The 25,976-nt window shown below is 38.6% G+C and overlaps 1 protein-coding gene across 16 annotated transcripts in view; it reads left to right on the forward strand.

Annotated features, from left to right (window-relative positions):
* The window catches only part of FOXP1 (forkhead box P1), a 576,401-nt gene extending 550,860 nt beyond the window's left edge, over positions 1-25,541 (forward strand). For 13 of the 16 annotated variants that reach the window (XM_069966877.1, XM_069966876.1, XM_069966888.1 and 10 more), the window contains 8 exons: positions 6,226-6,427; positions 6,610-6,686; positions 8,650-8,751; positions 11,286-11,407; positions 15,364-15,378; positions 15,670-15,739; positions 17,209-17,375; positions 24,675-25,541. In XM_069966877.1, coding sequence (XP_069822978.1) covers positions 6,226-6,427; positions 6,610-6,686; positions 8,650-8,751; positions 11,286-11,407; positions 15,364-15,378; positions 15,670-15,739; positions 17,209-17,375; positions 24,675-24,819 — 900 coding nt within the window. In that variant the 3' untranslated portion in view covers positions 24,820-25,541. The remainder of the gene's footprint in view (positions 1-6,225; positions 6,428-6,609; positions 6,687-8,649; positions 8,752-11,285; positions 11,408-15,363; positions 15,379-15,669; positions 15,740-17,208; positions 17,376-24,674) is intronic. The other 3 variants (XM_069966887.1, XM_069966889.1, XM_069966890.1) reach the window with 1 other exon arrangement.
* The last annotated feature ends 435 nt before the right edge of the window (positions 25,542-25,976 follow it).

Below are 25,976 nucleotides of genomic sequence, written 5' to 3' on the forward strand. Positions count from 1 at the left end.
TTCAAATAATTGAATAATTTGGAATAGAATAGACAATACAGTGTCATGCCATCTAGTCGTGGCTGTTTTAGTGGCAGAGCTAAATAAATAAAGCAATTATATAAGGCCTTGTATTGGCTACATAATGTTATAAGCTCTTCGCATCTAACAATAAAAAATTTGTAACTTACAAAAAATGGTCGATTCCCCCCTCCCCCCCAGTGGCCTCAAATGACAGGAGTTGTCCTTTTTTTTTTATATGGTCATGTCACTGCTTATGACTGCCTATCTTTCCATGTTACAATCTTTTATCTTCAGTGATTAAAGCCCAGAATTTCAGTGCAATTAAATCATCAATTCTGACCCTAAGCAGACTGGTGCGGCTAATAGCAGAAATTTGTGCCCTGGAGCATCCACAAGAACACCGGGCTGGCACATTTTGTTGGTAGGGGTGGTGTGTTTCGGTTATGCTCCACCACTTAAAAGGGTTAAAACTCATTTTTATTTAAGTAAAGATATAAGCACGTCCTCATGATCTCTGGCTAGTCTTCTCATGTAATACATTTAGGAAAAACAAAAAAGATACAATTATGTGTACTAAGCGGGACAGTTAATGGAAATCCATTTTGATTAGGGGTTTACATCACTGCCTGTTTATGAAAATTACTGATGACTCATTCATCATTTTAAAGAGATGCTGTAGCCAACAAGGAAAGAACGTAAAATATTCTTTATATTTCACAAATTGAACACAGAGACTAAAAAGAAATACAAAATATCAAAAATAGGGAGTCAATTAACTGTTTATAAATAAATAAATATATAAATATGTATTTTTTATTTAATACATTGTTGTAGACCCGTGCCTAAATTGTTGTTGAAATAAAATCAGAAATGGCAATTAACCCCTTAGAGACACCTGTGTAGTCAAAGTCGCATATAGTCCTGTGTGGTCTTGCTCTAATACTTTATAGTTGGCAGTTCAGTGATTAGGGAAGCATGCTGAAGGGAATTTTTCTTAGGTTTTTAACATAAATTACCTATCAATAGGGTAGGCTACAAATGTCTAATTGGCAGGGGGGCCACACCTGGCACCCTTGCCGATCAGCAGTTCAGGAGAACCCATACACAGCACATGGTAACCCATGACACCACTACATAGTAGATGGCACAGGGCCTCTGGCACCATTCACTAGGTATGATTGCCAGTGCAGAAGCTTCTTGAACAGCAGAAATTGTCAACATTTTAATGTCTTAAAACAGGTAAATGAATGTTAAATTCCCATTGTTTGTTTGTTCTCCTTTTCTTTACATGGGTTTCCTCCCCTCCTCCTAGAATTGGCTGTTTAATAAATTGGCAGAAGTATGTATATCTGGTATAGAGACTAATAAGTGGGATGTAATGCTCTGTAGAGTACTGCAGAATATATCACAGCTATATAAGTAATGAAAAGTCCCTTCCTCTTTAAGTAAAAAAGAAACTTGCTGGCACCAGGCCATGTCCCGGGATGTTTGCAGTCTAGTTTCCCTATGTCTGTAACATAGGTACATTTTTTTGAATACAAAGTCCTACATTTATCAATTTGTGTAAAACAAAAACCGGTGAAATTTGGCCACAGCAACCAATCATGGCTCACCATTGGGATTGGTTGACATGGGTAAATTACATGAGAAAACCCCCTAAAAAATAATGAACTGGAGCACCTTGCCATGTTAGTGTTGCCCTGCTGTCGCCAGAATAGCACAATTGGTAACCATTCCCCTTTTGATTAAAGGGATAATCCAGCTTTATAAAACCGACAGTCTATCCTCTGGGCCGATTCCAGGCACTTCAACTGGTCAGCTGTTTAAAGGGGCTACAGCGCTTACATTATTGCAGCAGCTTCTGTACCATTTACCAGCAATCATACCTACTGTACACTGAGTACAAAGTACTGCAACATTATCTCATTCACTTGCCTGGGACAAAGCTGCAGCACCTTGCCTTACCACTCAAAGTGTGTGTGTGTGTGTGTGTGTGGGGGGGGGTTACACAGCATTAGGGACTTTACTAGTTTCCTGGGGAACACCCCAAAACTAATGATGTGTTGGGGCCTTGAAAGGGAGGGCCATGTTCGGTGAATTACTATCAATGAATTTTGCAACTTCAAGCTTTGTACTAGCTGTAAAATGCACTTTTCTTTTTCACTGGGGTGTCCCTTTAAGAAAAATCTGGGGACTACAACAGGATACACTTTATCAAAACGAGAAGTTACTATTTTATCTGAGGAATGTCTCATATGCAGAAAATAACAGTAGCCAACCAAATGGCTTTACTGTAGGCACACGGCTAACACGCTGAATGATCATTTCATAGGATCCTGCCTTACATCTTTCCTATGAAACCACAGGAACTTTCCGCACATGAAATCTGACTATCCCACACGCAAAAATATAAATATAAAAAAAAAGCTGAAAATGTATCTATAAAATAATTCAATAGCAATTGACAAGGTCAGCATTTCATCAAATTGTCGGTTAAACCTACAAATAGATGTGGGAGATGAAACGCCCTGCGCTCCTAGCTCCTGCTTTTTGTTCTTTTTTCCTCACAGATTGCAGTCATGTTTAATTTGGAAACTAGGCTCCTTTGGCAAATTAGCAATTAGAACAATTTTGTGGGAATATGTATATGTGTCATTAGTTTTCCTGCAAATTAATAGCGGGAGCAGAGGTCAGGCAGACATTTTCCACTCGACTGCTGCTTTGCTGTTGAGATTTGGCACTTTGTTTTGGAACAGCCTCAGCTGCAGTAAAGCCACAGTCTTCCTCCAGGATCTGTCTTTTAATTAGTTTACCTCATAGCTATTATTCCAAATATTGCTGCCTCTCTCCTTTAGAATAAGATTACTGTTTCGACCAAATATTCCAGCGACATCCTGCACCCGCTTCTCCCTGACTTCGGGGTCATTCGTATGCAGTGTTTAATCTTCAGTTCACCTCCATAAGCATCTTCTAATTAGAGTCCTTACAATACAATTTTATCTGGTAATTAGCCCAGATTGGCTGCTTACCCCATCTCGTGTTAGTGGCAGCCCAGCGGTGGGTGTGAATCACTGTCATTTATTAAGTCACCCTTTTTACGTTGTTCCCCACCCCTTTCTGCACCTCTGTTATCTTTGTGAAATCCACCTATTCATCCTGATTGATAGCTGCACCAGACGCCAACATTTTTCACTTATAACTTTTTTGATAATGATCTGTAAGCCGTTGGTGTAACTACCAGCAAAGGGTAACAAAGAACCTGCTTAAAAATTAATGAGGTCATAGCCATGGTACTGCTTTATAGTACAGGTCTCCTCATATAGGGCTTCATCAGGGCCTGGTGTGCAACCTTCAGGTTCTCAGGAGAAATATAAATGTATGTTGTATGCCTTCCTGTGCACTTAAAATAAAAAATCTTGTGTACTCCCCTCTACCCCACCCCCACTGCTGCCACTTTTAAGTCTTCCGGTCCCCTCTGCAATACTTTTCTTTCTTGTTCCAATGATGTTTCATCCCTGTTCAGCCAATCACTGGGCTGAGCAGGCAGTTACCGACTGTACAAAATGTCAACAGAACAAGGAAGTGGAGGACCACTGTAGGGACCAGAAGACATGATCTTGGTAGCAGGTGGAGGTGAGTAAGCAGGATTTTTTTATTTTATTTGTTAAGATACTGCATAATGTCTACGCTACATGTTGTCCTTAAAGCATAACAAAATTACTTGGGCATAAATCTTTGGCAGTTAACAACAGATAATTGATAATTTTTGTTAAGTTTAGTAGAGTGGTTTGGGTCAGAGCCTGAATTTAGATGGTCAAAATAGATGATTATTAGTTAGGGTAGAATAAGCACAGTAGTAGGACTGGGGTTAAAGTAGGATGAAATTGAGTCAAGTGCACAGGTGGTGAGCTGTGATTGGGAGAGTAAGGTGGAAACCTTTTTATGAGTAATTGACTGCCTCAGCAGCAGGACACCCTGTGATCAGATTAACATGGAAACCTTTAAACAAACAGAGATTGTCCAAAGCAAACAACCCCTTTAAGATAGCAACAAAGATAAAGAAATTATGAATATACCTTTTAACACACAGAAATTGTAACTTAACTCATTGAATTTATACAAAGAATTAGAAGTTTCCTTAAATATATATATATATATATATATATATATATATATATATATATATATATATATATGTAAATTTGAGAGAGAGAGATAGAGAGATAGATAGATAGATAGTGCAGAATAACATATGAACCACAGTGGGACACCACCCCAAGATACACGTCCAGACGGAATGGAATTATACCAAGTGCACGTGCGTCTTTGTTAGGCTTGTTGAAAATCAACATCTGTATCCTATTTAACAAAAAAAAAAAAAAAAGACACATTTCCATAATAAACTGTTAAAAGGCTGCATTACTTGTCTGTTCTCTGGGGATTATCATTAAATCACAGCTCGTATCACACAGAGGACTGGCTTGTAATATGAGTTGAGGTATATTGATAAACTCTAAAGGTCACGTATGGGGAAGAGCTGCAGTTCAAATTTGTCTGGGTAAAAGTCTTTTTAAATTAGCTTATTTTTTGTCAACTATAGAAGGATATGAAGAATTCTTATCTTGTCTTGCTATGGTAGGTAGGGACCCTTCCCTCATTCCAATAGGCCCGTGTCCTTTACTAAATTGATTTTGAAATAATTCTCTGATAAGGTACCATTCTTTGGAATCAATTAATGAAACACCAAGGTTCTCGTGATTAATACCATATATTGTACCTTTTCTTAATATGACCTCATATTTTTTGGCACCAGTTATACTATTCCACCGTTAGACTGGCAAATTATGTTTAATGGCAGTAATACAGTTATGTGCATTTTTTCTATATTCTACTTATAACTAATTTATTGTAAAAGAAGAAATAAAAGCCTGACATAGTAATAAGACTGACTGATTGCTGAATTTAACACGGTGCTGAATGTGGTGGTTGATTTATATGGCCTGGTTAGGCCTCAGAAATAGGTTTGACGGCACAAAAAAAAATCTGAAATGAACTCTGTTGAACTAATATTGGAGTTCTGCTTAATGTAAAGCGCAGCTCTAAATGTATATGTGCCAGCTCGGGATTTCAATCTCAGAGCCGCTCGCTATTTACGGAGGCAGAGTTTACACTTTTCCTCCAAAAGCTAAACATTGGGTTGACATTTTATTAAATCAACAAGTGATAGTGTATATTTAAATTTCATGTGAGGCACAAAGCATTGTATGTAAAGCCTATATACAGTGGCAGGTTGTTTAAAGTTTGCCCCATAGTTAACATGGTGTAGTCATGCCTTAAATTTCCCAGTGTCACAATGATCTATTGGTGGATTCCAGTTTACTTGTGTGGGTATTGAATCTCTTCGGCTAGAAAGTAAATGTGTTGATGGTATCGTTTCTTTAGGCTATGTTCACAGAACGTGTTAGTTTCATTTACAACGGACATTCTTTTCAGTGAAAAGAACATCCGATGGTAAATAAATCAATACGATTGCGTTGATTTCAATGCAACAGCGGCCATAGTGTATACACTACAGCTGTTGTTGAAAAAATAATGAGCATGTCTATTTTCTATGGCCACAATTCGACGGACAGCGGCCTTAGAAAATAGTTGTGCACACAATGTCAAGTACACCTGCCGGACGTACTTTACATTGTGTTCAATGCTTAAATGGATTGTGGGTACACCCAAAGGTGCCTGCAATCCAAATGGGAAAAAGATAATGGCAGTGTTGGCAGCAGGAACTTGTAATATTGCAGCCGTAGTTCGCTGCTGAATACAGCAGCCATAGTAAACTATGGACACTGTATTACTTTTGTGTGAGCATAGCCTAAATGTTTTCTAGAAGGCATTTCATATTTGGTTACTAAAATTGTTTATTCATTATGGTAGTGTGCAAAGGGATAAAATACCAAGTCCTGCACCTTCTTCTTTGATTGGTACACACTACTCTATGCCCTACATTCAAAGACTTTAAGAGCCAAAGTATGCCCAAATCATGTAGGAAAGGGCAAGGTGACCCACACTTACTACAGTTTAGAAGGGGATCCTTGCCTACTGTATGTTCCCAGCTCCCATGCTTTCATGTTCAGTTAGGTTGCCTTCTATTCTAATTGGGATCTGTATTGAATTGTGGCTTTGGTCACAAGTTGTTCATTACATCATACTGTTATGTATTTACAGCTGAACCTGGTATCCAGTGCCACGCTTTCAAAGACTGCATCAGAACCTTCCCCACAAAGCTTACCTCATACACCCACCACCCCAACGACACCACTCACTCCTCTAACCCAGGGACCATCTGTTATCACTACCACCAGCATCCACAATGTGGGACCCATACGGAGGCGGTACTCTGACAAATACAATGTCCCCATCTCTTCTGGTAAGTGGACCTTCTTGCTATGACTATATACATTACATGCTTGCCACTTAGAAAGTTAAGATGTCTTGGCACAGTACATAAGTGGTGAGTAGTTAAACAACTTAGAGTTACATCCACCTGTTTGTTTTGTTACTTTCATTAACACAATTTGTATGTTTTTTTTTATTATTATTTATTGGCAGACATTGCACAGAACCAAGAATTTTACAAAAATGCAGAAGTTAGACCACCCTTCACATACGCATCCTTAATCAGGCAGGTAAGTGCACGTATCAATGCGCTTATTCATTGTGGTTTTAAATACATAATGAATTGCATGGGTAAGGATAAGTTCACTACTTTTCATTTTTAGAGCATTAACTTGCTCTTTTTATCTATATTTTAAATTCTCAATGTATATACTGTTGCCGTTTGCAAGCAGGCAGGTAAAACTAGTTACTGGCTAGGGCTGACAAGGTACATGTGGTCAGTGCCACTGTGGTTTCCCTGTCTACTTCACTTATAGTTTGGAAAGCATTGAGTATTATTACTAAGATCACCATGGGCCTCTTAAAGGAGTTGTCTGTCAGGTCGACCTTTTTTTTTTAAATTATGCTGCTTCCCGTCCATATAAAACAATAAACATGTTATCCTTACCTGTCAACGGTGCTCTCCCCGCTGACTGCTAAGCCTCTACTTTTGAGACACATTTCTCTCAAGAGTGAAAGCCTGCTCCGCCAATCACTGGTCAGGGGCCAACACCTAGGGAGTATGGACAGGTAAGGATAACATGTTTGTTGTTTTATATGGACTGGCAACAGTATATTAAAATGGCCGACTGCCAGACAACCCCCTTTAAGTTCAATGGGCCCTGGCATATGATAAAGTTTGCTGCCAAAGACCATTGGATCCTATAATGTACATATTTGCCCCAGTGGGGGCCTGACATATGCTCAGGTTACGTAGTGATGACACCATGCCCTGGTGTTTGCCTTCTGTTTGGTGACAATGCTCCCTTGTGACAAGCACAGTACTTCAGTACTTATGAAATCTTATAGCAGATGTCTAGTTATACTATTCTAAGTTTAATGCTAGATGTCTTATTTGGGTATACTGTAAAAACTACTATGAAAACCCAAGATGGAGAACACTGCTCTAGCCCATAGTATTTAAAAAAAGAAAATTGTATTTTTTATGTGTATTTTGAGGTTAAATGAGATGATTGTTCAGTAGTTTTGACTATACAGTAAGGGTCAAATTTAGCAGGAAGCCCTGAGTTCTTTGCAGTATATTGTACTATTACTGGCAAACATGTAAGGATGCCATATAATAAAGAACTGAGCCTTAGCATCTTTATCATAGCTTGGTTTGATTCCTACTTTTTACTTATTATTACTATGATTGTATTTTCAAGTATTATTTAACTCCTTGAGGCCCTATGGACAGCGTTTCTTAAAAATCTCCTGACTTCTGTTTTCAGTCCATTTTGAATGATTCTTACCATACATTTCTCTTGATCTGAAGTGATCATAACCCACTAAGCTCCGGGATATGGTCATGTTTCAAAAATTCTAAAGTAGTCCCACCCAAATGTTTATTTAAACATGTTTGCAAAAGTCTAATATTTGAGTGATTTCGAAAATCTCTCTTTTTTTGCCATGAGAGTTTTGAAAACAGCAATATCTAACGTAATTGCTTTTGATTAAGTATTACAATGCAATGTGATTATTAGAAAATTCATTTCACACAACAGTGAAAATGAGGCTGTTTAAAGATGGCAAGTCAATTATCACAAACTACCGTAATCTCTGATCCCTAGAATTAATCTGAGCTCTAAATAATTACTGAGCTGTAATCAGCTGGTGAAATGTTTTGCATTTTTCTTTGATCCTGCTTTGTGAATGACTGATAAATTAATATTTCTACCAGGAAACAGAAATAAAAACTCAAAACAATTAGATAATTCCATTTTGAATGTTGTCATTGAACTGTTAAATAGAGGTATTAATCTTAGATAGTGTTGTGAAGTCTGGTTTATTTTTTTCTTGCCTTGTGAAAAATGATGCATTTTTGGAACATCTAGACTTGAGATAATATATATATATATATATATATATATATATATATATATATATATATATATATATAATGTAATTATTATTATTTTATTTTTAAATAATTGAATTTCCAGCTTAAATTTCCTAATTTACTATTTTACTTTTTTTCACTTGAAATATATTTAGGCAATTCTTGAATCTCCAGAGAAGCAACTAACACTAAATGAAATCTACAACTGGTTCACACGAATGTTTGCTTACTTCCGACGTAATGCTGCAACGTGGAAGGTAAGGATCAGCTTGTTGAAAGATTTGAGTGGGTGTTAGGTTTATGGAAGGTTTCATATTCATATGTCCACAAAGTAGTAAAGAAAAAGTGGACTTACTAGGAAGGCTTTCTCTATGTTTTGGATTACCCAAACCATGATAAATGCAGTAGAGACTTTTAATAATTGTGTTTTATGGAGGTATATATCTCTTTTATGCAAGAGAGTATCTTTACTTTTACATATTTTCTGACAAGTCAGAGTATCTTTGATTTAAAAAAGCCTGTAATGCAACTCCATGCAGCTTGTCCGCTTGGCTCATAGCTCTTGGATTTCCTTATCACCATTGATGTCAGTAGATTTGTGTTGGTTGGTAGAAGAATAAAGGCCCCTATACACCATCAATAACTGACGGACAAACAATCTGACCACCCACCACCCTTCCTCCCCATACACAGGAATGTTCGGCACGTATGACAATAGTCTAAAGTGTATGGGGACCCTAAGTCTTGATGAGATGCACTACAATTGATATTTCTTCTCAATTGTGTGAAGTGCTTCTCTTTTTTCATGTTGCGGTTGTTTGTCTCAGTGACATGTTAGAAGATGTGTAAAAGTAGAGACACTCTTGCTGTTAAGGTTATAGTCATACAATACTATTCCAGACATAGTCAAACACCTTTTTAAATCCTGTTTTCCTCAAAACTTTTTGGGAGAACATTTCACATATTTTTCGTCTTGAGGTCCCCAATTTAAATGTACCCTTCCCCATGTTTTACCCCACTAAACCAACCCTACCATGTTGTATGACACAAGACCTTTCTAAATTTATAGATATTGGTCCCCAGTAGAGGTGCATACCTCAAGAAGGAAGTGGCTCTCTTAGGCCACATGCTAACTTGCCTGCAAGAGTCCTGCAAGTGTCCTAATGAATTGTCACATAGCCAATCTTTGTTCCATTGATTAGGTGGATGACACCTGGGAAGTTACCAACAGAAAACTGGTGCATGTGCAGGAAATTTTCAGTTTTCTCATTGATGGGGACTGTCACACGTAAAGGACAACAGTGATTCCACTGCCCAAACAATAGGAAACATCCTGCACATGTGCACAGCATCCTTGTTAGTCAGTGGAATAAGGCTAGCATGGGCACTTGGGTTTCATGGCTGATTAGCTTCCTATGCTGGACTTTTTCGCACTTTCTTTTCCAAGGTATGTAGCACTACTGGGAACCAGCACCTAGAAATGTCTTTTCAGGTCTTAAGAGTCCGTGGGAAAGGCTTATATATTTGGGCAAATTCCTTTAAGACATTGATGAACTGACTGGTTGGACCTTCATAAATGGCATATTATGCTGTAATCCAGTTATACTGGATAGCATACCATTTAGGTGTTCAGCAACTTCCACACATAGTCAAAAGGTAGCTATTGTTAAAGGTTGGACATTAAGGTGTGATTGATGGGGGCTCCTGGAACTCTTAACAATCATCAGATTGAGGATGTTCATTCAGTTGGATGCAGCTCAGCTGTAGTAGCATGCACAGCAACACATGGATAAACAATTCATGGGTCATTGCCCCTCATAAGATTGTTGGGGAGGATTGGGCTTTCACTGATCAAACACTGATGGCCTAAGCTATTGATTTTAAATGGTTTGAATGTGAAAATGGTAAGTAAATAATTGGTTTGCCACTGTTTATTACTATTACGTATGGAAATAATATATGTTGAAAGGGCTTAGAAATACTTTTTTCCCCTCAGGAAATTGTACCATTTTCCAAAAAACTTGGTTTACACAATTGATTCAGATTAGAGATGAGTGAACCTTGAGCAAAGGTGGCTGAAGAAGTTAGATGCAACCCTAGTCCTGGAAAACATGGATGCAGCCTATGTATTCAGTCACCAATAATCAAGTGCCGAGGGTTTGGACAAACCTGAGTGTTCTCGAGGTTTGCTAATTTCTAAGCCAGCTCTAAATAGTCTAAAAATTATCATACTAGTATTGGCCCCAGTATTTTTTCAGCTTTCAAAGCCCAACAACATATTTTATTCTTAAAGGGACCACCGTTTGTAGAATTCTTCTTATAAGGGTTTATGTACATTTTCCTGTTATGCTATTAATTCCAATGCTCAAAATGTTGCTGACTAGAGATGAGCAAACCGGGTTCGGGTTCAAGTCCATCCGAACCCGAACGATCGGCATTTGATTAGCTGGGGCTGCTGAACTTGGATAAAGCTCTAACATGTCTGGAAAACATGGATACAGCCAATGACTATATCCATGTTTTCCACATAGCCTTAGGGCTTTATCCAACTTCAGCAGCCACCGCCAATCAAATGCCGAAAGTTCGGGTCCGGATGGCCTCGAGCATGCTCGAGGTTCGCTCATCTCTATTGCTGACCATTTTCATATGGCCCCTTATACAGAGAATCCTGATGAGTTGGTGAAGCTCCCATGTTTTAGGCTGTCTTAAAAAATAAAGTGAATGAAGATGATGATTTCTGTTGACAATGAGCGCTCACCTATAAATGTTTTCTCTCCTGTCCCTGCTGCAGAATGCAGTGCGCCATAATCTTAGTCTACACAAGTGTTTTGTGCGAGTAGAAAACGTAAAAGGGGCAGTATGGACAGTGGATGAAATAGAATTCCAAAAAAGGAGGCCACAAAAGATCAGTGGGTACGTCCACCATCCTTTGAACTTCTTAGTGTAGTGTGTTGTGGTACCTGAGGTTTCATCTGGTGACGGAACAACAGAGGTGCACTCCAAATGTTTCACCATCCCCAGAGGGAAGCACTATACATCATCCCTGCCATTGTATACCCACTGAACCCCTGTCCTGTTTGCTTTGGTGTATGCTGCATCATCACTTGGTGCTTTTAAGTGCCAGTGGCTATTAACACTCACCGATCATTTGCTTATGCATTGTTATGTTTTTTCCTTTCCCTTCTGTTTATTGTGCTGCCTCTTCATTCCAACTTCTTTTGCTTCATGTTCCTCTGCATCTTTTTGCTTTCTTTTCTCCCAATTTCCCCCTTTATTTCCTGACTTTGTTCTTGCCACCGCTTTGGTCCCAGGGTGCCATTCGCACCAATCTCTCTCTCCATAAGTGCTTTATCAGAGTAGAGGATGAGTATGGGTCCGTTTGGACTGTTGATGATGAAGAGTTTAAACGTGGCCGCCATATTCAGAGAGGCCGTCCTCGAAAATACTGCCCTGATGAACACTTTGACGAGCTTGTTGCACAGTAAGAGCTTTCACTTGCTTGATTTGGGTTTTTTATTTTGTTTAATTTTGCCCTGCTTTCCCTAGCTGCTTCCCTCTGCATGCTTGTATTGCCAACATTTCATCCAGCTACCCTAACCCTCAAGGAACTTTGTACAGTGCCCTCAATAAATGAATTTATATTTTGTATCTTCCATGTTGTTACATGTACCTGCCCATACACACAATACAGGCAGATAATACATGGGCTCTGACAGAAGGAACTCAAGGGAAATTTTTTCTTTTTCAAATCAACTGGTATCAGAAAGTAATACCAATTTATAAATTATTTATTTTTAAGCATCTCAAGTCCTCATGTACTTATCAGCTGCTGTATGCTCTACAGGAAGTTGCCACCCCGAAGCACAGGAGGCCGGCCCAGCGCCTGAAATTATGCCCCCTCAGTGACACGCCGTCCTCAGTTTAGACTGGCACACCTTCTATGCTAATTGCCCGCCTCCTGTCTTCTGCCCGGCTGCAGCGTCTTCATGCCGGATCCCGAGCACCGTCATCAGAGGCGTGTTAGTGCAATCTGAGAACGGCGCGTCACCAAGGGGGACAGAGAGGAGGTGGAATTTCAGGGGCTGGGCCGGCCTCCTGTGTTTCAGGGCGGCTAATTAGCATATACATATAATGAGGGGAAAACAAGAACCGGGCAGCGTAATGAAAAAAGCTTCACAGGATCGGGCAGTACACTGCAGCACAAACAGGACAGTATGTATGGCTCATTTTTACTAGTCTAATGGTACATTCTCTTTAAGGATGCGTTCACACCTACAGGATCCGCAGCAGATCTGCAGCAGATCCGCAGCAGATTTGATGGTGCAGAATTGATGCTGTGTTCAGTCATTTAAATGAAATCTGCTGCGGATCCGCAGCAGAAAATCAGCTGCGGATCCGGTAAGTGTGAACGTACCCTTAAAGAAAACTCCACTTTGTCCAGGACATACAGCAGGTGATAAGCACTGGAAAACTTGAGTTTTTTAAATAGAAGTTATTTATAAATCTGTATAACTTTGACATCAGTTAATCTTAAAAACTTTTTTTTCTCCATCGTGAAAACAATTTGACCTAAATTTATTGTACAAGAACCAGTAATCTCAATAATGTTCTTTGGCTTTGTTCATACTACGTTCAGGCTTCATGGTCAAGGTATATGTCTAATGTGCCCTTAGAGCTAAGCCACGAGGGTGTCCTTTTGGCTGATAAATACGGCTCAATTAGAGTCAACTGCTTTGAAGTCTGTGGTAGATGTATGCAACTATTAAAGCTTACGGTTATGTTCCCAAACAGTATTTGTGCGCAGTATCTTGCAACCAAAACCATTAATGGTTTGAAAACACAGAAGGGATCTGTTCACACACTGTTGAAATTAAGTGGATGGCCGCCATTTAATAGAAAATAATTGCCCTTATTTTAAAATGACTGCCATTATTTTCCATTAAATGACGGCCATCCACTCAATTTCAACAGTGTGTTAACATAGCCTTTCTGTGTTTTCAATCCACTCCTGTTTTGGTTGCAAAATACTGACTAAAATATACTGTGTGTGAACAAAGCCTACAGGTGCACATGTCTGGCTAAACGTATACATTGAGCATAGTGTGAACCAAGAATGTTATCAATTGACCAGCTGTCCAATTTGGGTTGAGCCTCCACCGGCTGCCTCTATTGTGTGTGTGACTATTTTATTTCTATCTATTTTACAGTAGATGTGTAAGTTAAATGCAATATGTGTATAGAAGAGCAGAGTCTGTTCAGTATTTTCCTATCTTGACAGAACATATAACATTATTTTGTTATGGAGAATCTGTTAAAAAATGTGCACTTCTGTCACACAAAACGGAGCGCCCCCCTGCTGTGTCTTTCAATATGAGATTATTGTAGCGCACAGCAGTAGGTTCCTCTTTCTGGATTCAGGAAGTTACCTGTATAAATAACAATGAATTCTTCTCAACTGAAAACTAATACTTGCTGTTGAGACTGTTCTGTCAGGTTATGGAAACTTTACTCCTATTTGTATCTGTAAATGTAGACAATTCTATTTTGGCGTAGACGCCATATTCAGCGGGGTGACATGCCTGCAAGTGATCCACTTTACATGGTTGTGTATGGGTTATATTATTATTTATGATACTTGTAAGGCTATGATAAAACTGTGATATAGCACTAGAGTATATAACAAAAAATATTATTATATAGTAACAGTCATGAGTGGAATTTTAAAGGGATTGCCTAGCTTTTTATTCTTTTCATCCTCATTAAGTGGTCAGTTTGGGATGTAAAAAAAAAAAAAAAAAAAAAAAAAAGCAATAGCTCATCTACTCATCTGCACATTCCCCTAGAACAGTGCCAGGTACTTGCTGCTTTACACCTGGTCCCTGTCTTGACATAATGACAAAAAAGTATCCGCTTAGCCAATCACTGGCTGAGGTGGATTACTGCTGCGGCTTGTGATTGATACTAAGCTAAACAGGGACCAGGCACGATTAATATGGCTGTTCTGGGGTTTGGGAAGGTGAATGCAGTTTATTTTTTTAGACAGTCCCTATAGCGGGGGGAGGGAATCACAGCTTTTTCAAAAACAGCACTACCCTGTTCTGCGGTTGTGTGTGGTATTACAATTCAGCTCCATTCACTTCAATGGAACAGAGCTGTAAAACAACACCCAAACTGGAGATAAGAGTCTGGTTAACCCCTTTAGATGTTTAAAGTAGAAATCCAGGCAAATAAAAAATAATCAGAATGGGCAGGGGATAGGGGGAACATAATAAACAACCTGTACTTACCGGTCCCCATGCCATTGCAGAGCCGCATCCCGCTCCTCAGGTTTCTCTGTTTATGCTACCTTATTCTAGCCTTTATGGAGCAAAAGAAACCTGACAGAGCAGGCCATATTGCCAGCTTGTGCAACACCTCAGGCCCTTTTCACACCATGTTCAGTGTGCACACATGGCATATATGTTGGGAAAAGCAGCTGACATAGTGTATTATGCTGGACACAGCCATAGACTTCTATTGACTGGCACTATGCAAAAAGCACGTACTTTTTGCCACATGATTGACCAGTATATAATTTATTTTAACTGTAGTGACATGCAAAGTCAACTATACTTCCTATAATTTTACATTGGGAGTCAAAATTTAAAACCTACAGTTGCACTCATCTAGGGTATAAGCCCAGAAATGTTTATATTGTGTGTGCCTTACACGTACTGGATTATGTCAATTGGCTCTGTATATATATTAATTGTTTTGTCACTATTTCTATATATTTGCAAAAAGTTGTTTTTTTCTCATTTTTTTAATTTTTTGTTTTGTTTTGTTGCCTTGGAAAATAATGAGAGCAATATTCTGCTTTATGCCTACAGAGAGGATAGACACTGGTAGGTAACATAAAAATGCTTTTTATGTAGTGTTTTTTTTATTATTTGCACAATAATTATACCTGTGAGGAGTCAAGGCAGTAATTTCTATTACATCCAGCCTATTCTTTATTGTGTTGAAACTAAATAAACCTGCGCTGCATCTAAATTAACCTCCTCAATGCAGGTCTGAGGCTTCAAGGCTTCACTATGTATTTTATTTTTAATAATTTAAATTTTAAAATGTTTGCTTAATTAAACATAACATTGGAGTGTTTTCTTATTAACCTTGATATTTTTTTTTTTACACAGTAGTCCTTCTCTTATTAAAAACATTCAGACAAGTCACACCTACTGCACACCTCTTAATGCTGCTTTGCAGGTGAGTGGTACCAGCCTCCCCGTTCATGTCACCATTGCGCGTCTTTTTCTGCTTATTGCAAAATATATTATCCTGGTTCTAATTAGATATTAAATTTTAATTCTGTTAAACTTTTTTTTTTCCTCCTTAAGTGCATAAAGCATTGCAGTCCCTGGAGGCAGGCACATATCAGTCTGCTTCAGCATTAGTTAGATGCTTAGCATTTTGAATATTGTGGCAAAAAATTAAAAGTTCACTTATTAATATTTATCAGCAGTATCATAATTTCCATCCTCTTATTTCAGAATTTCACTTGAGGCAAAAATACCACAAGTGTAATTACTCGAGCTGAGCTATTAATGTGCGGAATGAAAGAATACCGTGTCACATGACCTCCTATTGTTCCAGGGTCTAGAGCCAGAAAAAAAAGATTAAAGAAAATAAATAAAAAATAACATAAAATATATCTATAGCTACTGATTACTTATTACCTTAATCTGTTTGGTTAAAAAAATATTTGAAATAGATATTTTATTTTATATAGTTTTTATGCCTTTTTTTTTTTTTTTTTTACTTCCCCTTTATAGCCATGTATTATGTATTTTTTGTATACTCATCTGTTTTTAATATAGGTAAGCTACCTCTCTCTTTATAGTCTTTTTAGAAATACTTGCTCAGTTAAACAAGATCATCACATGATAAGGAGGCAAGTCATGATACCTAATATTTTCTCAATTATATCGGCAGCCTAAATTTGATAAAAAGCATAAAAGGAAAAAGTTAAGACAAGGGACATTTTGCTTCTGCAATTCTTCCAATTATTAGAAGTCAGATAGTGACAACAGCAGAACGAAAGAATTGTAAATACTGTTCATTAGTTGCTTACCGTCCCTGGAGTCTTGTGAAATATGATTTTAAAGGCTGTTCTGTCTGTAGAATACTATTAAGATTACAAGCACAATTTACATTCATGAGGCTGAAAGGCAAAATGAAATGATCCTATATTCTATCAGATTCCTTCCTTAACGATGACTAATTCCAATTAGAATGCTCAGCAGATTCTACACTGCTTGTTTTGGAAATGTAACACAAGCTGTTATCTCTGTGTGGTTTTTTCCCCCCTAATTTTTATTTTTCATAATTTTTTTTTCTAAAGATTCGATTATACAATATCTTAAAACAAATATGGAGATGGTATGCCATTAATATGCATTTTAATAACTAGCAAATAGGAATAGATAAAGAAAAAAAACACATCCAGCCACTATGAAAAGACAATTTTTTTTTTTTATTTTTTTTTACAAATATAGGGAAATAATAAGGGATGCACCACTGAGGTTTTTTCAATAGCTGGTAGTTATGCAGGTAAAGGTTGCGCATAAACTTTGGAAATTAAAAATAGTTTACAAAGCTATTTATTATTATTTTTTAAACAGTGTAGCATTGTGTTACTGGGGCGCTGAGTAGTATGTTTTTGTCTTTTTGTACAGGCTTCAATGGCTGAAAACAGTATACCTCTATACACTACGGCTTCCATGGGAAATCCAGCTCTGACCAGCTTAGCCAGTGCCATGAGAGAAGAATTAAATGGTGTGATGGAACATGGCAACAGTAATGGTAGCGACAGTAGCCCCGGACGTTCCCCTATGCAAGCAATGTGAGTATTGAGAACGGTAGTTTATACAACAGATTCTGTTTCTTATGGGATTGTCAAAATCAATAAACTGGTACCAGAAAGTTGTATAGAATTTTAAAAAATCTTGGGTCTTCCAGTACTTATCAGCTGCTGTATATCCTGAAGGAAGTGGTGTATTCTTTCCAGTCTGACACAGTACTCTCTGTTTCCACCCCTGTCCATGTCAGGAAGAGTGGCAGCAGAGAGCACTGGAAAGAATTCACCACTTCCTACAGTACGTACAGCAGCTGATAAGTACTGGAATAATTCAAATTTTTGAACAGATGTAATTTACAAAACAGTTTAACTTTCTGGTATCAATTGATTTGAAAAAATAAATAAATATAATTGCCGCAGTTTAGGCAGATACCATAAAGCATAATCTGTCTTCCATAGACCAACATGATATCAGTTCAATTAATAATTTTTTTAGTGGATCATGTGTAAAGAACATACATACTACTATGCTATTCCCAACTTTATTTTTTGTGGTATGGTGTACACTAGCCAAATGAAGGACTCTTTTTGGATGTCCACCTAACTAATGGACTTCTATGAATATGTTTAGATAGTATGTCGAGAACTGTACCAAATGCTGGGGGAAAATGCTATGTGGACTATTTTTACTTTTCAGGTTGTATCTGGTTTAGTTAGACCCAGCAACAACCTCCTACTGTCAGCGTATCGGCAATCATGTGACCACTTGGAACAATATAGAAGACCTCTCTAAGTCCTCTATGGCCTTCCCTGATTGCTTACTGCTCTGGACTGATCCCTTGATCCCTGATCCCCATCGGTCCTCTCAGTTTAATTATGTTTCTGATGATGCACCAACCCCGCAGGGACCGCTGTCTCAACCACTCCCTGGCGGAGTTCTTAAGGGTAGCTATACACGTACTGCATCGCAGCGGATTTTCTGCTGCGGATCTTCAGCAGATCCGCAGCAGATTTGACTAAATGAATGAACACAGCATCAAATCTGCTGCAAATCCGAAGCAGATTTGACAAAGTGGATTTAATGCAGTGTTCATTCATTTAGTCAAATCTGCTGCGGATCCGCAGCAGAAAATCCGCTGCGATATGGTACAGTATGTGTGAAGCTACCCTTAAAGAACTCAATTGCATAACTCTTAATTAAAAAGATTTATCAAAACCTATACAAAACTTAGAACAGTTGCTTGGAGCAACATGAGCAGATTGAATGATCCCTTTGAAGAATTACCTCTCTGGGTAAATCCACCCTCCTGAAGATGGTCACTCATGCCTCAAAACTATTAAATGAACTAGCTCATGAAGGCGACTGCCCATGTGCCGTAAGCTCTGCTTATATAGTGTCAGCATATTCCACAGTGCTGTGCAGAGATGGTTGCAAACCAAGAGTTCTGCCCGCTGAGCCAATATGCTGCCCTGTCTATGTTCATGAATTTTCTACATGTACCCTTATGTTCATGAACTTGCTGCCCTGTCGACATGTACCCTTATGTTCATGAATTTGCTGCCCTGACATATTAATGAATATATGAATTTGAATATTAATAAGGCGTTGTCCAATCAGCACTGTACTTATTTCCGGAAGCTACCATAGAGAATGAATAGAATAGTGATTTGTATGCGTGACTGCTGCTCCATACAGATAGGAGAAGTGGGACCCCATTCTCAATAGCAACAGGGTCCCAGCATTAGGACCTCCCATAATCAGACACTTATGCTCTATCCTGTAGATAGGGGGTAAGTTATAATAGTTATGATAGGAAATGCATCGGGAAGGCCCGATTTAGGAATTTTCTCTATTGTCCAGATCAGAAAGTGGCTACAAAGATCTCTTGCTCTCGAAGATTTGGCATGTCCTTCCATTTCATAGACAGCCAATGGATTTTAATGGGTACTGTGTAGAGATGAGCGAATATCGAGCATGCTCGAGTTCGTCCGAACCCGAGTGTTCGGCATTTGATTAGTGGGGGCGGCTGAAGGTAGATAAAGCCCTAAGGATATCTGAAAAGCATGGATATAGTCATAGGCTGTATCCATGTTTTCCAGACAACCTTACGGCTTTATCCAACTTCAGCAGGCATCACTAATCAAATGCAGAGCACTCTGGTTCGGACAAACTCGAGCATGCTCGATATTTCCTCATCTCTATACAGGACCCACAGTAAAGACTTATTTCCCCACAAACTGATCACCGGGCGCCCCTTATAAGAAAAACAGCTTGTCTAGGGCATCACTTTCAATTCTCCTTTTATCTACTCCTCTTTCTAAACGTCTATATAATGGAATCGCAGAAAACCCAGAATCCTACAGGAACCTGTAGCACAAAACGATTACGATTTCATATTACGGAGCCCCGGGAGAGATATTTACAATGCTTTAAAAGCCTAACAAAATATTTTAGAATTTTTTATGTGTTACTAAACTACTTCAGCGTAAATGAAAATAACGCTGAGAAACATATTTAAAGTTACTGCGCTCGGCAGAAAAGGGAGAGCGTGATTAATTGCGGCAGCAATTTGTGTTTTTCTCTTAACGCCGGCGAGATACATTTGGCATAAAACTGCCACGCAGCCTCCTCTTTAAAAACTTGCCGTAAACAGTTATGATGCGTCTAATTTTTCAGCATCCCAATAAATTAGACTCAATCAAGCTTTTAACGCCAACATTATCTCAGCATTACCTTGTTAGCATGGAAACTAGTGGCAAAGCTGTAGAAATTATACGGCATTCTATTTTTTTTTTTTTTACTTTTTTTTTTTTTATTCCTCCTTTACGACGCTATAATGCCACAGCTCTTTTCATCCCAAGGCTCGGCTTGCTGAGTATTTCTTAATAGGAGTTTGTAGGACTTTCATCCTCATAGCTTCCAATGATATCCGCAGAGCAGTTGTGCATCATGCTGTGTGCGCCATCGGAAACCCAATTCCTTTTAACTGCCGCAAGCTACACTCCTCTGCTCCCAGAGTGGACAAATAAAAGGATTATTGAGATGTGATAAATAAAATAAAAATCTCTTCGCAGTCAGGATGTTTACAGCTAAACTGTTTTAGAAAAAGTTGAAGTTTAGTTAGAAAAAATAATAATAATAAATCGAAGGTTGTGTTTTAAATTCAGGGCACGTCATTTAAAGCTACTGGGTTACTGTAGGGGGTATAGATTAGTGGTTTCAAACTTGCAGCCCTTCTGCTGTTGCAAAACTACATCTCTCATCGTGTCTGGACAGCCAAAGCTTTTCCTTTGGCATGACGGGAATTGTAGTTCTGCAAAAGATGCAGGAACGCAGCTTTGACGCCTGTTGTATAGACGTAGCAGCCGCACAAGAATCCCAGGTCTTAAAGAGAGTTCAAAAGGTCCTACTGGCCCATAAGAAGAGAACAGTACTATAAAAGTTATGTGATGATTGGGAGTAGTATCTCCGATTTTGCATTGGGATGCTGGGGCCCTTTTCTTCTACAGATAGGTTGTTTAGAATCCTCAGAATATAAAATTAACTAAAATTTTAGGTAGAAATATTTTGAGTTGTACTAGGTTCCTTTTTGGAGTTGAATAAATCTTGAACGAGCAGCATTTGAATACCAGTCGCTGCTGAAGTTGGATGCAGCCCTAGGAAGTCCTGGAAATCATGGATACAGCCTATGGTCTATGGCTGTATACATGTTTTACAGGCAGCTTTTAAGGCTGCATCCAACTTCCGCAGCCGCTGGTAATCAAATGCTGAAGTTTTGCTCATCTCTATTCTTTTTCTTTCTCTGTATCATATAATCGTGTAATGCCCATTAGGGTCTGTATCACTTTGGTAACTCAGAATTTCAAAAAATGCAAATAACCCTTTACATTGTCATTTTACGTTAGTATGAATATTCTCTGTACATCATTTCTATACTTGCATCTTGCCTTTGCCCAGTCTGAAGAGGATAAAGAGGGTGACAAATATTTTGTATTTTATCACCTATTGAGGTCTAAGACCTGAGCTCTGTTCCTTTTAAGACAGGCGCTACAAAACCCTATCACATTGATATGAATGTATAAAGCACCATTAATTAGCTGTAATTAGTAGCCAGATATGCAGGGCCACATAGCCTTCAGGCAAATACATTGCCTCCAGGTCTAGCACAGTGAAGATCAATGTCCCTGATGGTCTAGGGCTGAGAAGCAAATTACTTCTAATATATCTGGTAGTTAAAGGGGTGCTCCAGTGTGGGGGCACTTTTTTAGGGGGACCGGGGAGGAGGTGGCTGAAATAAAAGACGTCCACTTACCGTCCCGCCTCACTGAGTGGCTGAGCGGACCTGAGACGTCACGTCTCGGGCCCGCGTCTGACACCCAGAAGAGGCCGGGAACCGGGCACCGGAGCGCAGTGATGCGGGACCCGCCGCTGGAATCGGGGAGGTAAGTGGACATCTTTTATTTTAGCCACCTCCTCCCCGGTCCCCCCCAAAAAGTGCCCCCACGCTGGAGCACCCCTTTAATGTAAGGATCCTTGGTGGTGTGGGGTATAGATTCTTGTATTAATGTCAGTATACCTGGAGGTTTAGCGCTGTGAGGGAAAGATTCCAGTATCACTGGAGGTCAATAGGGCAATAAAGGGGTTACTATAAGACCCCACGATAGTCTAGGGCAGTCAATGGCTATCTTTATAGCTATAGCTGTGCCTTGGTGGTTACTCTTCTCTTCTACAGGCTGCAACATTACTGTAACGGGAGGCTGAACATTTATCATTCAGCTTCCTGTGTCTTACCAGTACTGCTTATCAAGATAAATGCAGCTGTTAACTACTCTGAGCAGTGGTAGCTTCTGAACTGTGTAGCTTACAGACAACACTGGTCCCTGGCCTAAGAGTCCATCCTATGAATCACAGTAGGGAGCCACTGCAAACAACTTCTACTTTGGCAGACCCAACAAGACCATGTATTTACATGGTTAATGATTCCTTTTAAATGAACGTCATGTTATACTCCATGCTACATCTCATACTACATGTGGAGCTACCTCCAGCAATACAAGTGTAAAGGCCAGACCCATGGAAATTAGTAATCTGCTGGATAGTGTCAATCTTAGTATGGGGTTGTCCAAAGATGAATGGGAAGAAAGGGGATATAAGGGATTGTATGGATCCTAAGTTTTAACTATTAGTGTGTTCTGGTATTTATAAAACCTTTATTAAAGCGGACAATTTCTATCTATCTATCTATCTATCTATCCCTTTTCTGGACAGTTTCTGAAAGGGTAGCTTATTTTACAATATATTTTCCTTCCTTTTCTTACAATAATACGTTTTATAATAATATAAAAAGGAAAAACCACACATAGGTGGGGGTGTCAGCCCAAAGAGCAGAGAGTAGGAGTTTAATTCATTAGCACAACATATTTTTAGGCCTTGCATTCTAAAGTTAATTGTATCATGAGCGAGCAGGAGCTTTTCCTTCTGTTCCTCATCTCTAATATTAGATAATGTCAATAAAATGACACTTCCCTTCACCGTTTCAAAGGCCAGGCGGTGTTTACGCATTTGAGTATTTTGCATGACAAAAGCCACTCAGCGGTGAAAAAGTAATTGCTGTTTGTAAAGGCAGTCCTGTAAATATGATTTACGCACAACGTTTCTTTCTTGTTATCATAGCTGTTATGTACGATCAGCCCTATTCCCCTGTGGGTTATTCATATGCTCCTCCATAATGGGGAATTTGGCAGATCTCATCTCCGGAGAGCGTCCTTTTTTGCCCACCACGAGCTGAGGATCATGTTTTTTCTTGTTTACAGCTGACAGTGTTATTATTCTCGCTAGGACCAGGCTCTCTTATCACATTGTTGTGTTGAGCGAGGCCTTTTTTCCTCTCGCTTTCTCCGTTTGTGTTTGCTGGCAGAGCTTTTCTTCCCTTATTGACAGTTTGTGAAAAAATATGCATTAATTTGGAGTTTAAAGCATGTATCATGGTGTCTCCTTGCAGTGTTTTGCTTGAAGTTGATTAATGATAGAACCTCACTTGGGGTCGTCCTCTAGAGACTAGACTCACAAGTTCTGCATGTTAACTAGAAAAGCAGAACACACATTAAGCAGTGATTACCCCCTTTCTCTTTGAGGCTCTGTGGCCTGAGAATTCCCATTTTTACTTTTATGAAGTCTTGTTTAATCTGTGTATTTTTTGTTTATTTAGTTGTGTCAAGGTAATGTTAATATGTGTTTTCATTTTTTTTTTTTTGCTACTTTTATTCCATTGAAGAAAATACAGCCTATTCCACTTAAGAAAAACTGTCTATTATTTATCCATTCTTTACTTTTTTATATTTAGAAAATATGTATATATATACGTGTTTTTTCTACCAGAATACTACCTTGGTGTTATAATAGTACAGTGATAGTTGTCATAGTAGTATGTAGTGATTTATGGTTACATTGGTCTGCATTGGTACAAAAAAGGTGTTACCATTTTCTTGGTTTACTATGCATTGTAATTGTTAGGTGATCTATTGTATACAAAATCATTTTGCCTACATTCTCTATTAAATAAAAAATTGTAAGCCATAAAATGGCAAGATTCGTTTTTTTTTTTTTTTACTAAATTTGTTGGACATATTTTTTTGCCCCCAATCTAAAATTTCATTTAAAGCAAGTTGCATATTGTTTTTCATGATTTGTCAGCTATCTTAAAGGGGCTGTCTACTTTAGACAGACTATATGTAGGAAGGGCCCTGTGATGGTAGTTGATCTCTAGCATTGAGATTTAATCTATGGGGAAAACCTGCCAGGAACGATGTTCACTTTTGAACAGAAAAATCCCAAATGGACTGTTGGGTATGTGTTATGAGCCACCGGTCAACACATGGGTTAGCCCTGAACAGCCCTATTCAGCCCTAAACATGGGTTAGCCATAATCCAGGTGTTGCTACCTGCGATGGTTTGTGCTCAGAATCTCTGTAGAATCCAGGGTAAATTGAATGTTACTTAGGACATCCAAACAGTCAACTGAGTTAAACAGGCCCAACTTGTGCGTTCTACAGAGTGATTGCCACTCTGTATAGCCCCTCTGACTAATAGGTAAGGACCTCGATTGCCTCTATCAATTCTTTTACTGAGACAGTCCCTCTAAACTAGACAACCCCTTTAAAATGATATACTTGACACTATTCTATTTTTCTTATGAAGTAGAAAGGATGAATTTGTGAACACTAGACACATTATGGTCACAAAGACGAAACATACATTTTTCCTAAAAATTTAGGTAGAATGCTTTTAAGCATTGTAATTGAGTTTTTACTAATAGTTTGATGTCCTTTTATGTTTTCTTGCAGGCACCATGTACATGTTAAAGAAGAACCACTGGATCCTGATGAGAATGAAGGTCCTCTATCGCTAGTAACAACAGCTAACCACAGTCCCGACTTTGACCCTGACAGAGATTATGAAGACGAACCTGTAAATGAGGACATGGAGTAATATCATGTGTAACTTCACAATCCTGAAAATGAAGACAGTTCAAGGCCTTGGCTATCTCTCCATTATTGTACAGTCTGGAGAGTTCCTGGCCCTTTTCTGACAACTATGACATGTGTTAACTCTTAGTGCCATCAAGTTTCCCATTTGGGAGTATTTTTGATTTTTCTACTTTTTTTGTTGAAAAAAAAAAAAGGAATTTGTACTTTGTGCATTGGATCGACTTGTTTGGTACTTGCGACTTCCTCTCTCACAGTCAGCATCAGTGTTGTAAATTTGCTAAAAACCAATATCACTTCATCACACGCAGCAGACTTTTAAGGACTGATGTTCAGCCATAAAAGGACACTGAGGGCATCGATATAAGCATGTGCGTCTAAACTGCAGGTCATCCCTATTGCCCAGATTTTAAAAAAAGGATTCCAATGGACAACATATTTGCACAGTACTGCATGTAATTCTGATTATCACTGCCTTTAAATCAATTCTTTTGCTTCCATATGGGATTGAGGGTGACCTTTTTTATATATGTATGGGACAGAGGGAGAGGCATAGTAATTATCCCAAACTTCTTAATGTATTGCTTTTATTTTTATTGTACTACACCAATTTAAGTTCTGACCTCAGGCCTCTGTTTCAAGGCCCAAGACCTCTCGGAGGCATAATGTTTTCTGTACTTTGTGATGAATGTTAATAGGTGTTTTTATTATATGATGCAGAATGTTTCAATTGTTCAATGTTTTCTGTCATCGCATTGTAGTTATCTTAAGTTGCAATCACCTTTTTTTCTTTTAGACACTCGAAAAACAAACAAAAAACCCATAATAATTCCACATTTTTTTTTTTTTTTACAAAAAAAATATCCACAAATTTGCCGTGACAGTCAACTGAATGGTTCACCTCATACTGGAAGAGCAAGAATGACAAGATGTCATAGGGAACAGCAAGGCATGGCAAGGCTTAGTTTCATTCCTGAATAGCAGTGTTTTTTTTTTAAGTCTAGAGAACCAATCCAGCCCAATGTCACCTACAATGAACTTACCTACTTTTGCCACTGACACCTACTAAAGTTCTGGGGCACTATATGCTTTATAGAATCAAATGTTTGGTTTTCAACCATCTTTGCTAAAAAGTCTTGGAAGTACTAGATGTAAGATTTT

Source organism: Dendropsophus ebraccatus, chromosome 4 (genome assembly GCF_027789765.1).
Source record: "Dendropsophus ebraccatus isolate aDenEbr1 chromosome 4, aDenEbr1.pat, whole genome shotgun sequence".
NCBI lineage: Eukaryota > Metazoa > Chordata > Amphibia > Anura > Hylidae > Dendropsophus > Dendropsophus ebraccatus.